This window comes from Colobus angolensis, unplaced genomic scaffold (assembly GCF_000951035.1).
Source record: "Colobus angolensis palliatus isolate OR3802 unplaced genomic scaffold, Cang.pa_1.0 Scaffold153, whole genome shotgun sequence".
In the NCBI taxonomy this organism is placed as follows: Eukaryota; Metazoa; Chordata; class Mammalia; order Primates; family Cercopithecidae; genus Colobus; species Colobus angolensis.
Window position 1 is genome coordinate 1502078 of NW_012114633.1, and position 16361 is coordinate 1518438.

General features: G+C 40.4%; 1 protein-coding gene across 1 annotated transcript; it reads left to right on the plus strand.

Moving 5' to 3' along the window:
* Positions 1-587: 587 nt before the first annotated feature.
* Positions 588-14123, plus strand: SDPR (serum deprivation response). The gene is made up of 2 exons (XM_011936416.1): positions 588-1432; positions 11749-14123. Exons 1-2 carry the CDS (start codon positions 950-952, stop codon positions 12541-12543), a joined length of 1278 nt encoding a protein of 425 aa, XP_011791806.1. The 5' UTR covers positions 588-949; the 3' UTR covers positions 12544-14123.
* The last annotated feature ends 2238 nt before the right edge of the window (positions 14124-16361 follow it).

A 16361-nucleotide genomic window follows, 5' to 3' on the forward strand; every position in this document is an offset into this window, starting at 1 on the left:
GAGAATGTCTCTCCTCACCAACTCAACGTTAGTTAGTTAAAACAAATCATCACGGTAGGTTCTTCAAAAGACTACATTTCATTTTTCCTCTCTCAATCTCACCTCTTGAAAAAAACAATTATTTTTTTAAATGTGGTCATCCAAAAAGTTTACATATATTACATGACAATAGTCATAACAGCAGCATTACTTGTTTAAATATCCCTAAAGTTCAATCTCTTTTAACCTATTTTGTATCCCCAACTGCAAGAGTAATAAGAACTGAGCTGTTTTCCTTATCATTATCAGAGTTACTTCCATTCCTTGGCAAATGAGAAACTAATAATACAAACTTGGCTGCAGTACCCTTTAAACTCTATGCCTCCCAGTAGGGCACCCGGTGTTCTGCAATCCATCAGTCAGTTCTAGGGCAAATGCAAACAATACTTTCCGTTACAATAACTTGTATCCAGGAAAAAGAAACAGGCACCCTGTTGCATCTGTAGCATAGCAGCCAGAGAAAAGTTTACTAGCTGTAGTCAATTGGAAGCTGTGGAGCTGGGCCAAGTTAGCATGTTTTTCTCCGCCTCTAGATGAAGTCATGATTGAAATATGACATTGAACTTTTTTAAAAAGGGAAGGGGAGCAGGAAAGAAAAGCTAAACCTGCGACAAAGTGTCCTGTGCCCAGAACGCGGTTAGGAAGTGTGTGCATACTTCTGAACCCTGAGTCGTTCTCAGTTCTGTAACCTTCTCCTCCCACTGGGTGGAGCAGGGCCTTTAAGAGCAGCTGGAATGCAGTTCCCCTGATCAGCATAGCCAGTTGTTGCCTGTCTGAACCTCTGCCAGTCCTAGAGACTGGTGCTCTGAGCTCCAACCAGCGGGCCTCATCCTGCACCCTCACCACCGCAACTTCTCACCCGAGCAAGAAGCAGCTCCCAGAGAGGAAGAACGTTCCCACCTGCCTAGCCATGGGAGAGGACGCTGCACAGGCCGAAAAGTTCCAGCACCCTGGGTCTGACATGCGGCAGGAAAAGCCCTCGAGCCCCAGCCCGATGCCTTCCTCCACACCGAGCCCCAGCCTGAACTTGGGGAACACGGAGGAGGCCATCAGGGACAACTCACAGGTGAACGCCGTCACGGTGCTCACGCTCCTGGACAAGCTGGTGAACATGCTGGACGCCGTGCAGGAGAACCAGCACAAGATGGAGCAGCGACAGATCAGTTTGGAGGGCTCCGTGAAGGGCATCCAGAACGACCTCACCAAGCTCTCCAAGTACCAGGCCTCCACCAGCAACACGGTGAGCAAGCTGCTGGAGAAGTCCCGCAAGGTCAGCGCCCACACGCGCGCGGTCAAAGAGCGCATGGACAGGCAGAGCGCACAGGTGAAGCGGCTGGAGAACAACCACGCCCAGCTCCTCCGACGCAACCATTTCAAAGTGCTCATCTTCCAGGTCAGTGCCCCCTGTGCCTCCTTACAGGAGGGCTGGAACTCCTCAACATTCTTGATCTCACTCATCCTGGCTCTCACAGCCATTTTCACATTTGTCCTGCCTGTCAGGGATCACACACATAAGGCACTGTCCCCTATCTGCCTGCAGCAAGCAAATATGAAATCTGCACACAGGGGTGGGAATTTCCCAGGTCACTGCAGACTAACCCAAAGAAGATGCCCGCGGGCTTAGTAGGCCCCAGGTCATTTGTCAGGGAGCACCTGGATGTACTCTGTACAGGTTGGGAAGACGTGCAGGTGCTTGCACCCTAGTCAAATTCATTTATCTCTTTGCATTAGGGGCGTAAGGCTCTGGCTGCAGCTGTTAGCTGGACAGGGCAAATTAATTCAGTGGCTGTTCATTAACTCTTTGTGGAAATGAAGTGATCATGTGGGGTATTTTGTTGTTTTTTTAACCAAAAATCAAACTATCCCTTTGTACAAAGGCTACCAACGTTTTGGGGACCAAGCAAATAGAGGATTGATTCCATTAGAGTTAGCCTTGTTCTTTTAAGACTTTTTTTGGGCAAAGCAATCTTGTGGAGTTCTTTTCTAGCAAATGCACTAGAAATAGAGAGTACAAACACACTAGATATGCCTCTCTTTGTTCAGAGAGACCGCAACTGTTAAGTAAAATAAACAGAATGTTATCAGCTATAGTCACAAAGGCTGGTCTTAAATGTTTCTCCCTCAAATGGTTGCCTTCGAATAAAAAGGCCACTTAATTTTTTTTTTAATGCCTCAATGATGCAATTAATGTAGCAAGAGGCTATCTGGGGACAGGGAGATTGCGTGGGGCTGTTGTTCCGCCAAGTGGTGGGCATTTGTGAATCCCAGGGCAGCCCTGCCTAATGCTGGAAGCCCTTCCGCCCAGTGGAATCCAGCCAGCACAGAGCCCAGGAAGTGATTGCCATCCTCGCCCCAGGGCTGTCTTGTTGTAACCATATGAATAGGAGAAGATTTCAAAGCCATGGAAGGGAGAGGCTATAACCAACAGTTTGATTGTGAAAGGCACACAGGGAGAGCCTTCATCTCCCAAGAGAGATTTAGAAATTGGGATTTAAACCGAGGGAGCCTTCTTTTTCAAAAGGAATCTGCTCTGCCAAGTTAGAACCTAAGCCTTCCTACCCCCATAAAAGGAAAGACTCATCTCGCTGCTTTTTTGTCCTCCTCAAATTGCACTTGAGTATTGTAAAGGTTTAGGGAGCCTATGTCCTCCTCTACCTTACAGGCTTTTGCAGCTGAAAACTTTTCAGCTTTTAATGCAAATGCAGTGGCTTTTCATGCACCAGATGAATTGAAAAGAGATACCGTAACTGGGCCTTTCTTAACCATATGAGATCCTTACTTTATTAGCCTAAGAGATATTAGAAATCTCAGCTCTCAAGGCATTTCTAAATTAAATACTGATCTCCAAACAAAACCAAACATGTACAGACCTGTTTAAGTCTGAGACACCAAAGGAAATTGTCCTGCTTCCAGTATGAATCAGGCAAATTATCTCTTGTCCCATCCCTCAGTTAAGGAGGAGGAAAAAAGTATTTATCTTGTAGAGGAAAGTCACAATTTGTCAGGATTGGGTTTTGTTTTGTTTTGTCATGGATGTTCTGCAGATGTTGAGGGGAGGGATGGAGAGGATGTGCTAGTAGAAATTCAGGAGAATTATAAATCTGACATTAAAAAAAAAACCTGCTTGGGAACTTAAAGGCATATGCTGTTGTGAGGGCCTGACGTGGTCTCCTGTTTTGTCGCATTGAATTGGCAGGTGTGAAATTGCAGCCAGAAATAGTAGAAATTCTCCACCTAGTGAGTAAAAGCTGAAACAGGGGTGCTCAAGACCAAACTGGAAGCTAAGAGTATCCACAGCAATGTGCTTGGACTCCATTCTGGCCCCTTTAGAAAGCCATCCCCAAGGACATATTTCAAGAGCATTTTAGGAGGCAGGAAACTAGAGGCAAGTGACTGGACCTTTCTTAAGCCGTGGAAGATTCTTTATTAGCCTAAAGGATACTAGAATTCTCAACTCTCAAAGCATCGCAAGATGATTGTTTTGTAAAAAACAAATGCAAGTATAGTCACTCAGTGGATTCTCTTGGTCCTTCTAAAAGTAGCAGTTTCCCCAGAGTAGTGATTATGCCAATGGATAAAACAATAATTTGTATTGGAGAGTGGTCCAGTATAGTAGTTCAGAAGATAAATTTTGGAGTCACACAAACAGTAGTTCAAATCCTAGTTCTACCACTTACTAAATATGTGATATTGGACACCGTTTGTAGCTCCTCCAAACCTGTTTTCTCATCTACACACTGATGATATTAATAAGAGCAAAAAAAATCAAGCATTTAATAAATCCAGCATACATTGGTAAGCATCTTATTTATCCTGAATTTACAGATGAGGATGTTGAGATTCGAAAATATTTATGGCTTGTCTGAAGCTAGTTAGTAAGCAAGTGGTGAAACTGGGATTCAAACTCATGTTTAATTGCTTTCAAAGCATGTACTCTTGAACACTAATGCTTCTTCCCTCCTATCTCTCTCATAGAGTCAGGAATGAAAGAAATAACATTTAAAATAGTTAGCAGGGACTGGCATGGTATAAGTGCTCAATGAATAGAAGATATTACTGAGTGGATGTGAAATTCATTGGCTCAGAAAGAAGGCTACACTTTTGCTTGGTTAGAAATATGGTCCTTGGGTAAAAACTGACCTCACCTTACCCAGGATCTTTTTTTTTTTTTGAGAAGGAGTCTCGCTCTGTCACCCAGGCTGGAGTACAGTGGCGCGATCTCAGCTCACTGCAAGCTCCGCCGCCTCCTGGGTTCTCGCCATTCTCCTGCTTCAGCCTCCCTAGAAGCTGGGACTACAGGCACCCGCCACCACGCCCAGCTAATTTTTTTATATTTTTTTAGTAGAGACGGGGTTTCACCGTATTCACCAGGATGGTCTCAATCTCCTGACCTCGTGATCCACTCTCCTTGGCCTCCCAAAGTGCTGGGATTACAGGAGTGAGCCACCGCGCCCGGCTACCGAGGATCTTAAAACAGCTCCGCTATACACAGAGACCCATGTATTATATAACTACCGCCATGTTGAAATCAACATTATATCTCATCTCCATGAAAGCAAAGGACTCTTCCCAAAAGACCTACTCTAAATAAACCCTCTAGTCACAGCATAATCTTCACAGTGTAGCATAAGGAGAACGTTTCCTAGACCTGTGGAGAATGTAGAGGGCAAATATGTACCAGGTGTTACTCAGTGTCTTTAGGTAATTTATCATTTTCAGCCCATCTGAACCCTATGCTGGACTTCCCCTTGTTAAATCTACTGTTTCTAGTTTAAGACAAAAAATTACGTCAAAATAAGAGAGTGATAAAGGAAAATCTATCCCATGACCTGACCATACTTGGTACCGTACTGTTGAGAAGAGTACATTTTCAGTTTGGGGAGTCCTGTCAAACCCACTGAAATCTACAGGTCTGCTTTGGTTAGTGGTTGAAGATACTTTTTTTTTCTTTTGGACAGAGTCTTGCTCTGTTGCCCAGGCTGGAGTACAATGGTGGAATCTCAGCCCAGTACAACCTCCACCTCCTGGGTTCAAGTGATTCTCCTGCTTCAGCCTCCCAAGTAGCTGGGATTACAGGCCCCCGCCACCACATCCAGCTCATTTTTGTTTTTTTAATAGGGACAGGGTTTCACCATGTTGGTCAGGTTGGTCTTGAACTCCTGACATCAGGAGATCCAACCACTTCGGTCTCCCAAAGTGCTGGGATTACAGGCGTGAGCCACCGCCCCTGGCCATAATTACATTTTTAAAATTCCAAGCTTTGTCCTTAATTTGTCCTACTTAAAACATGTCATTATTTATTTCTGTACTGAATGTTACAACACTGTTGTAGATGTTAAGCATCTAATTTCTTAGCAATTACTTTAAATTATAACCAGTAGTGTCTAAAATTGAAGAAACATTCATCTCTCTTTCAGCAATAAAATAAATGTTAAAATCCTAGTTAAATTCTGCAGTTTTCTCTTTTAAACTTTTTTGTAATAGCTTCAGATCAATATTTGAATTCAAAATACTGTGACATGACCCAGCATAAATAAAATAAGACTCATAGGCATTGCTGATCAAAAAGAAAGCAAATGCTAAAGAAAGACTGAGACTTTGCTTCTAATCATGGTGATCACTTACTAAAAGAAAAAATAGAATTTGTACAGAAAATCAGTGACTACACTTATGAGGAAATTTTCTCTTTTGATTTAAGAGACTAGAATTTCACAGGTAACTGGCCCTGAGGATGCAGTACCTTCTTATGTCCTCTTAAGGTTCTAGTAATGATTATTTGAAAAAGCAGTTGGGAGATTATTTCAAATCCTGGGAACAAAACAAGAGTACTCATGAACAGCTTACACTTTCATCCACATAAAATTGGGAAATTGGGTGAAAAAAGTGAAAAGGTTAGCTATTTGCAGTGGATACATTTCTGGAGAATTGAGCCTATAAATGTGTTCGAATTTTCATACTTTGGGTTCCTTTGATAAGGTCAGAATTTTAGAAAGGCGCTAAAAGTGTAACATCTTCAGACCATTTTTAAATTGATTTTTAAAAAGCCTGTACTTTATCCAAAGTCACTGCTCTGAAGACTGTTACATTAGTACAGACCTGGAAGAAATGAGGATATAGATAAGAAAAGACGCCTTTATATGAGAACTCGCCATGTTTCTATCACACTACAATGTTCCCATATGGGATATTAGCTTTGATGTGTTACTTATCCAGTGCCCTTTTACTTTATGAGGTAAACAAAATATTTGTTCTTATTGTTATTATTTACATTTATTGAAGGTGAGTACTGCCCCAGGCACTTTAAGTGAATAACTGATAATTGTTGGTATTCCTTAGAAAGAATCATTACATACTCTGACGTAAAAAAAACTAGACTCTTTCAGATGCAGCCCTTCAAGGTAAATGCTGCCCCTTCCACTGCTTTGTAATCTATATCTGTTTGAATTGAATGAATGAAAAATATTCTCCAATGCAACTCAGGTCCTATAGTTTTGATTCTTACATAAAACAAAACACATTTGGTATCAGTACACTATGGAATCAATTCTGCAATTTGTTAATTCTTTTTTTTTTTTTTTTTTTTTGAGGCCGAGTCTCGGTCTGTCCCCCAGGCTGGAGTGCAGTGGCCGGATCTCAGCTCACTGCAAGCTCCGCCGCCTCCTGGGTTCTCTCCATTCTCCTGCCTCAGCCTCCCGAGTAGCTGGGACTACAGGCGCCCGCCACCTCGCCCGGCTAGTTTTTTGTACTTTTTAGTAGAGACGGGGTTTCACCGTGTTAGCCAGGATGGTCTCGATCTCCTGACCTCGTGATCCACCCGTCTCGGCCTCCCAAAGTGCTGGGATTACAGGCTTGAGCCACCGCGCCCGGCCTGTTAATTCTTTTTTGTGGGGTTTATGTTAACATCACAGATTAAAATATGTTAGAGCTGGAAAGCACCTTAATAATCATTCAGTTTAACTTCATTTTATATCAAAGAAACAGAGGCCCTGAGAAACAGTGACTGGCTAGGTTTCATTTTATTATTAATAATAGAGATTATAGAATTGAATTGCAAAATGAGTAAAAACAAGCACTATAATCCCACCATGGTAAAGTTCATGTTTACTGGGTTTTCTACATCAGCTTTTAAATAATTCAGTGTGATTTGGTTTTTTTGTTTGGTTTTGTGTTTTTTATTTGTAACAAAGAACACCTAACCAGTGTGTCTTAAAAAAGAATTGAACCCTTGATAACACTGACAAATAATGAAACTTTTAAATCCTCCAGAATGTGAAAGACTGCTCAGGGATTATAACTAATGAATTTTATTCTTATGACTTGCTGATTCTACCGACAGCTGCCTTAGGGGTGCAGTTCTAATCAATGACTGTATCCACTTGGCAATCCATACCTCAGAAACACAAATCGGAGAAAACCATCAATGTGTAAAAAAGACCTATAAATCAGAATGTCAGGTGGGCACAGTTTTATTTTAATAACTAGTATTTAGAGATTATTGTATAAAACATTCCATGGACACAAATTTATGGTCTTCATATCCCTCCAGGATGCTACCGCATCCCAGTGGGAATATGACATCCTTTGTTATTTTCTTCTACCAACAGGAATGATGAGTTAGTGACATGAATTCTCTCCTTATTCAAGCTTTTAAATGACTTACTATGATTTCTTTTCTAAGGCAAGTCAGAGTCTTCTTTTCTATTACAGTGTGCATAGCATATGTAGGTATTTAGATATGTACACAGAAGATTTGCTTCCATGAGCTTCAAACCAAGAAGTGTCCAGCATGTTGGCAAGTTTGTCTGTGTTGATACAAATGGACTATTAGTTCACTAGGATCGATACGAACAGCAAACAAGCTGAACTACAAGGAGAAATGCTGCCTTTTCAGTTCTTTCCATTCATTTTTATGCTGTGAGCCTATCAGTCATATATGTTTGAAGTGTGCTGTTTTATTCCCCTTCCTTTGAAAACCTCCCAAGGGTTCTTGTGAAAGGTCAGAACTAGGAACACCTGCATCAGGGGAGCTGAGGACCTTTTTGAAAACAAAGGGTAAATAATCAGCTCTCCTGAGGGCCTCCACTGGGCAGAACTACCGAAGGAAGCAGTGCAGCCCACAAGGGATTCCTAGTGCCATTTTCAGGAGCTACAAACCCTAAGTAGACCTATAAGTAATGAGGGCAGGGAAGCAGTGACAGAATTGAGGATGTGTACTTGATCTTCCCTCTTGAAATCGTCATCAGTCTTGCAACCTGTAAGAGAAAGCAAATCAGAAGCATTACAACAGGAAGCCGAAGGCAGAAGTGTCCCGTTGCTTACAGGCATATGAAATATCAAGTGTTTCCATGAGGTGTATGTGGGAGCTTGAGCACAGGGCACGTATGCAGGTGAGTTTAGGCACCTCAGGAGAGGGCAGTTATCCAGCATCCACTGGCTGAAGTTTAGACTGAGTATCCACCACCATAAGAGTTACTTAATTGTCAAACACCACTCATATGTTTTACTATAGAATACAAATTTTGAAAAGTATCAGTATTTTTCTGCTTCCAAACAAGCATTATGGAAAGGTAAGACCTACATGTGCTTGGACATTCATGGATTTTTGTGTGAAAAGAAAGGGCTTACCTTCAGAGTAGATACCATTAGAAGCCACAAAATAAACACTGTTCAATATACAGAACATTAAATCCTGCTTGTGTAATTAAAATGACAGCAGAAGCATAGCAGTTAGCCAAGAAGACATATCTCACTTGTTTCCAGTTGCATGAAGACACATCCAACTCATTCTGGATTATCTCTATTCCTGCTGGGTTTATTTTTATAGCTGGCATCAAAAAAGCCCTCATATAATTTCCCTGGCATTTTACAAAAGAGTTCAATTGGGTTTCCTACCTTCCCTCAACACCTATTCATATACACAGTTTGTATCTACCACAGATCATATATGATTCACCTTATAATAACTTTCCTCAAAGCTGTCCTCAAAAGATACATGATAAAAGAATCGAAAGAGTCTAAGACTCAACAGCAACTATGCCTTTGTAATAATAAAATGTACATTTAAAGAAAAACTGTAATATTATTAGTTTAATTCCTTTAGAAGTTCAGTTAATATGCCTACCTTTTGTTGGGATTAAAGAAAGGGAAGTTATACAACTTACTACCTTTGATTACCCTGAGAGATTATACTATACAAAATGTACCTCTTCTCTGGTAGCCAAGGATTATTTTTGCAGCTTTCTTTCTGAATTTCTGCTTTCCTCACTGAGGACTTTTAATGACATTTCACTGATCTCTTGGTTTCTTCCTTCCCTGTAAGCAACTCCCCTTAAACCTTCTCAACCCTCTTGTCAACCCCAGAAGTAATTCTGCTTCTAGACTAAGCATCCAAGCTTTAGCTATTTCAGTTATCTAACCCTCTTTTAGTAACACCCATCCACTGCAAAGAAAATCCTTCCTTAAAAATAGAGATCATTGCCCCCATTGGGACTTAGGTTCTCTTGATTTCCTAATGGCACCAGAAGTCAGCAAACTTCCTTCTAGACACAGAGGTAAACTTGTTCTTTCATAGGCCTCAAGAGAGGGCAATCTCCATTCCAGCCACTCTCAGGGCTTTCTTAGAAAGCCACCTACCCAACATGCACTCATTTAACAAGAAAATGTTGAGCTCTAGGTATTGGGACACAGCATGGACAAGAAACAAAAATCCCTGCCCTCATGGGGAGTATATTCCTAGGAACTAGAAGCAACCTCACCTTGAAACACGGGAAAGCAGTGCTTGTAAAAGTCTATGTTATAATAACTTGTGACAGTCCGATGCTCCTTTTATTTATTTATTTATTTTTACTTTGTCTTTTACTATGGCCTGGACACTTCCCATGACATTCAAAATGGCAGAGTGTGGACAGAGTTTTGGGAAACAATATATGATATCATCATTCTAACAAGGATTCTATTTAATTGGACTTTTCTGCTTTTTGCCTCGACACAAGACATTATCCTTTGTTTCTAACCAATTTATGGAAAGGACTCTGTATCGTGTGTGTAAGGGGAGATAGACGGTTATATTTTTCAAGGAACATCATAATTCTACCATTCAGTTATTAATTAAGAGAGTTTTCTTAGTTTCTCTATAATATCTAAACTTCATTTAGTCTTTGTATCACATATAAAGTGACACTCTTAAAGCGTGTTTTCATCTTTTCAGTCAATCAAAATTACAAAACAAGAAGGGAAGTTCTTGCCATTAACATAAACTTTGCATGACGTTTAAGTCCCAAGTAGACTTTAAAATCCACTAGATCCAGTTATTTTTCAAACTGAAAGTTTACTGAACAGCCTTAGATATAAGCAGGCAATCCTGAGGCTCTGGTTACAGGAGGGGTAGCAGGGGTGTCTGGAGCCTTGCCCCCTTCTGGCATTCCAGTGGAACCCCTGGTGCCCCTGGGCGTGCAGTATGAAAGCTACTAATCTAGGTCAAATCTCTTGTTCATATCTGGAAGAAACGGAGACCCAAAGAGATTAAGTTATTTGCTGAAAGCTGTCCTGCTATTCAGTAGTACAGCAAAGGCTGAGACTCAGGCCTCTGGCCACACATTCACTACTGTGCCATTTCTTTCAAAAAAGATGTGAAGACATTTTGCTGACTGGCTCTTCTTTTCCAATATTCGAAGAAAAATATTTAAAAATCAAGAGTTCTTTAGCTGTGTAACCCGAGTCTGTCTGCATTCAAAACTCCCCAGTGAGCAATGTTGCAACACCATCCCCCTTCCACTCTGGAGTTGAGTGTTCGGGTGCTGCTCCTTGAAAGCCAAGAGGAGCCATCTTTGCCTGTGTGCCCAGCAGCTGGAGGAGAGTGCTGGCAACGGTGAAGGGGGCAGCTTTCTGTGCTTCTCTCCTCACTCTTCGCTGGAGGTGAGGGCCAAAGTATTCTTGCCCAAAGAAGCTCTGTGTAACACTAGAGAATTGATCAACTATGACTGGAAGCATAATTTCCCCTCACTACTCTAAAAATAACCCTAAGATCTCACCTCCCCTTAATAACTCCCCAAAGGATATTCTAAACCACAAGGCTTCCTGAGTGCACCCCTAGGAAGCCTAGTCCTTGCTTCTCTCACTCTAAAATGATGTCCTCAGCCAAGTTAGTGTGGACCTTTGAACGGATTCTAAGGTTGACCTTACCTTTACTTCTGACTCCTACTTGGAGAGGGAACCCAGTCAAGGCTTTATGTGTGTCTGGTACTTGAAGACTTCTCAGTTCTTACCCCTGCCCTATCTTTTATCTGCCAACTTGACCTTCAGGCTCTTCTGCAGTGGGATTTTTGCAGGCTCAAGCTCTCTGACCTCAAAAAGAGGATAGGAGAGAGAGGGCCTGTGGGTTGACAGTACAGTAACGTACTTTAGCTCCGTTATCTAAGCAGCTTCCTGTTCTATCTCAGTCACTGCCCACTTCCCCTCTGCCTGTCACTGATAGAGTTTCTGCCGGCTGTCCTTCTGATATTCCCAACAGGCTGCCCTTGGCCTTATCCAGCCTAAAGAGAATGACTTGACGAGTTTGGAATTAACTCTTCCTATTCTAGAAAACTCGTGCCACAAACATTTGGTTTTTATCATCACCGTGTTCCCAAAACAGACACACGTATTACAGCAGCTCAGGACTATTTGTGAAATATGTTATTAACATGAAACCTATATTGTCCGTCTTTTCAGGAGGAAAATGAGATCCCTGCCAGTGTGTTTGTGAAAGAGCCCGTTTCCAGCGCCGTGGAAGGGAAGGAGGAGCTTCCGGATGAAAACAAATCCCTGGAGGAAACCCTGCACACCGTGGATCTCTCGTCAGATGATGATTTGCCTCACGATGAGGAGGCCCTGGAAGACAGTGCCGAGGAAAAGATGGAAGAAAGTAGAGCCGAGAAAATAAAAAGATCCAGCCTCAAGAAAGTGGATAGCCTCAAGAAAGCATTTTCTCGCCAGAACATCGAGAAAAAGATGAACAAGCTGGGGACAAAGATCGTATCTGTAGAGAGGAGAGAGAAGATTAAGAAATCTCTCACGTCAAATCACCAGAAACTATCCTCAGGAAAAAGCTCCCCTTTCAAGGTTTCTCCCCTCACTTTCGGGCGGAAGAAAGTCCGAGACGGAGAAAGCCATGAAGAAAATGAGACCAAGTCAGAAGACCTGCCTAGCAGTGAGAAGATGCCGAATGACCAGGAAGAGGGGTCCTTTGCAGAGGGTCTTTCCGAAGCGTCCCTCGCCAGCGCCCTGGTGGAAGAGGAAATCGCAGAGGAGGCTGCTGAGAAGGTGACCTCTAGGGGGAGTAACTCGGGAATGGACAGCAACATCGACTTGACTATTGTGGAAGATGAAGAGGAGGAGTCAGTGGCCCTGGAGCAGGCACAGAAGGTGCGCTATGAGGGTGGCTGTACGCTAACCTCCGAGGAGGCCGAGCGCTCCGATGAGGACCCCGTGCAGCCCGCCATGCTCCAGGTGCACCAGTCCGCCTGAGCTTAGAGCCGCTGTGTCCTCCTGTGCTGTGCTCAAGCTGGCATCCAGGGCCGAGGAACAAACTCCTGCACATCTCCAGCACGACCCACCCACTCCTGCGTTCCTGTCCAGGCAGTAATCATTGACCACATAGTAGTAACACACAAGAGACCAGGCTTTACCATGAAAGCGACCTGTCACGGACTCCACTTTTAATTTGCGCTTAGGTTCTATCTCCGTAGAATGTCTCCAAGATTGAAGAAGAAATTGAGCAGTTGAAAAATGCTAATCTATTTGGCTTAGTCAGAAAAAAACAGGATAATTAAGATACTAGTCATGAAAAGTGATTCATTCTTTTTTGTCATTCCATAAGCTTGCTGAATAGTGTACCAGTAGTATATTGTGTTTCCACCGTACTCTGTGAATCTAATTTTATTCTTTGCGTTGATATATAATATACATAAATATGTAAGCTAAACATATATGTTTTAAGAAGAAAACATCTACAAAAGATAAAAAGAGATGCTCAGTTGGTTGTTTACTTAATAGCAACCATTGTATTATTGCAAATGAAGGAAAAATGAAGAGACCATAAAAGTCAACTAATGAAGTAAGATACGTAGTAAAGTAAGGACTATTCAGAAAGTAAGAAAGAAAATTTGGAAAATGAAACAGGAAACAAAGAATGCCGAAAAGAATGAAAACAGAGAAAAAATGTATGTGCTTGAAAGTAAAATATTTTACTATTTCACTCCTTAAATAACAATACTAAAGAAGTTCATATATCCTGGAATAACATGTCATCTTCAAAATTTTTTAATTTTCTAATATTTTTAAATAATAAACATAGTGTTAAAGCTGTATTTTTTCTTAATAAATAAAAGATATTACAAATATTTCTTTAGGGAAGCTCAAAAGGATGTTGTCTTGTTAACATTGGAACGGATATAAATCTTCAAAACACAATTAATAGATACTGCTTTGTGGAAACTTGGCTCATACTATTCTTCAATGCTCTTCAAATCTGAACTAACCCTTACATTCCATATGATGTGATGTAGGCTTATAAGATGCCAAAATCTATAGGTTTTGGAAATGAAATATTCTATTTTTTCTTTTTTGTACATAATGGGAATTTCATTCCAGATTGTATTTAATTTATATATTAATTTCACAGAATATTAATGTTTCTTAACTTCTTAAAGCATGCTAGTGTTTTAGGTATATGTACACATATATTCAGACAGGGTAATTTTTGCTGCTACCTAACATTATACTAAAATATTGCTTTATCTGTTTTTAATTACAAAATGCTAATGATTTGTTAAATTATAGTTTAAAAACAATTGGTCCAGGGAGCAAATCTCCTGCCTTTAGTATGCACCACTGTAAGTAACCTTACAAATAGAGTTAATCCAAGACAGTATTAACAAACTATGCTTTGTCTTTAATAAAAGGGATAGGATTAACAAATGTATTGATGGCATAACCTATTCAGCTATGTCCTTATTTTTGCAATAATGTAACCTCAAATATTGGATTGTTGAACCAACAATGGCTGTGTTAAAGAAGATTAAATAAACCAAAAAATAAAAGGCATGTAACAATGTCAGTTTTTTGGCAGAATAGTTTCAGAACAAGCAGAAAGAATTGATTTTTAAACTCTCCTCCAAACATAGCAGTACTGTTGATTGTTTCGGTCTTGAGTTCCCCTATTAACTCTGCTTCCCCCAACCAATCTCATTTAGAAATCTAAGTCTCATTCTTCAAGTTTAACTTTTTTGACATCACCTTGCCAGCTCTGGAGAGTATCTGAATTTATTTCAGCAGCTTGATGATTTGATAGTTACATCTGCATTTTTCTTGTATTATATCAGAACTTCTAATACCTTAAATAGTCCTGCAAACATGAATGTATTGACCTGTAAATTCAGTTTATTCACACAGATAATCCTTTCTCTTCTGCAGTGCCATAGAGTTGGTAGCAGACTTAATTTTACTCAGGGCCCAAAGCAAGCCTGTTTTACCTTTATGGAGTTGTTGTTACTTCTTGCAGCCGAGAAGTTGGGGGACCCAGACCTAATGTAATATTTACATTTCCTTTTCAAAATGTGTTGTTCATTTGTTCCTATAAACTAGCTGTATGTCAGCTGAAAACTGCACTTGAGCATTTTTTTTTTAAGTTTCACTGGCAATCACATTTATTCTATGTTCCACATTTGAAGCATTAAAATCCTAAGCAATAAAACAGAGAATTAGGCCAGATAATTGTTGAAAATCACACACTGTAGGGATTACAGAGAGCAACAGTTGTGGAAATTGAAGCGATTTATTCTGCGTTACTTTTGAGTTATTTGCATACTGGTGAGACAGCAACATCCCTAAATTAGATATGTCTTCTCCCCACCTATCCAACAACTCATTCCTAACTTTCTATGCCTGGTGCTCAAGAACTGGAGTAGTTTTCCCCAAAGATTTGTTATACATTAAGAAGGACTGAGAGCCATATCTTAGAAATATAATTCAGGAGTAAGAAGCATCTATTACATGGGTCACGAATCTCACAGATATATAGCAAAAAATAAAGTCATTTTTTTGTGAGATTTCTTTTTAAAGTAAATAGGTATGTATTTCAACAGGAATATTTTCTTCTTTCTGCTTAGGAATCCAGTAGGTGGCTGAATTACTGGTTCTTTTTATATGTGGAAACAAAAGACCCTCACTAAGACTAGTTCCGTACAAAACAAGGATTTCTGAAATTTATTGTCTGATGAAAACCCAAAATGTTTCTGCTTTTAGCAGTGCTCACCCAGAAGAGCAAAGTTTGACACTCATGCGATTAAGCCCACTATTAGGAAACCTCAGCATAGCCTGGCTGCCAGTATAAGTAAAGGTTATAATGAAAGTCATTTCCTACATTAAGACACTAATGCCCAAGTCCAGTTAATTCTTGCTCAAACGTTTGTTTACTGCCCCGGAGCCCAAATCTAAGTGATTTCATATTGGAAATTGGGAGTATGAAGAATTAAGGTACAGGCAGCAATCGTTATTAACAGTTCCATAGCAACCACAAGTCTTTTCCTAAAAACCAAGACTCAAGCACTGCAAAACAAGTTTCAGATGAAATTGGCATTGTGACCTTTGTATTCTGCTTGATCTGGGTGTCTAGATAAAGACTTCTGTAGCCAGGAACTCATTCTTAAAGGGAACAGGAAGTAACTTGCATTATTAAAGATATTTTCTTATTTTTGTTTTAACCATTACATTATCCTGCAGTATTTGAAACTCTAAAATTATTTTTAACTCTCCACGTAAACTGCCCTAGTTAAGAAGTCGCACCTTTAAGCAGCTTGATTTTCATACATATATACACTTTTCACTGTAAAAAGCAATTTGTTAAATATTTATTGAGCAAAGCAATCTTTAGTTCCTATTTGCTAAAATTTTTAGCACCAAAGCAGTGAGACCCAAGAAAGGGGGAGGAAACCAATATTTTTGACAACGTACTTTATACCAGCTGAGCATTCCAATGGCCAGCAATACTGTGTACCAATCACATGTTAGATACAGGCATTATCTCATTTAATCATATCAAATCCTATTTGGAAGGTACGATTTTTACCTCCATTTTAAGAGTAGGAACCTGAGAATTTTGAAGTTTACTGAATCCAAGTAGTAAGATGGAATGGAGAAAGGACTCCCGAGTTCTTAACTACTCTAAGGTCTCACTCATCATGTTATAATTTAACTACTTTTCTATTAAGGGTCACAGAATTAAGTGATTAGTCCAGGTTCAAATAACTAGTGTCAGGGCCAGTGTTCAATTCCAATCTGAAATC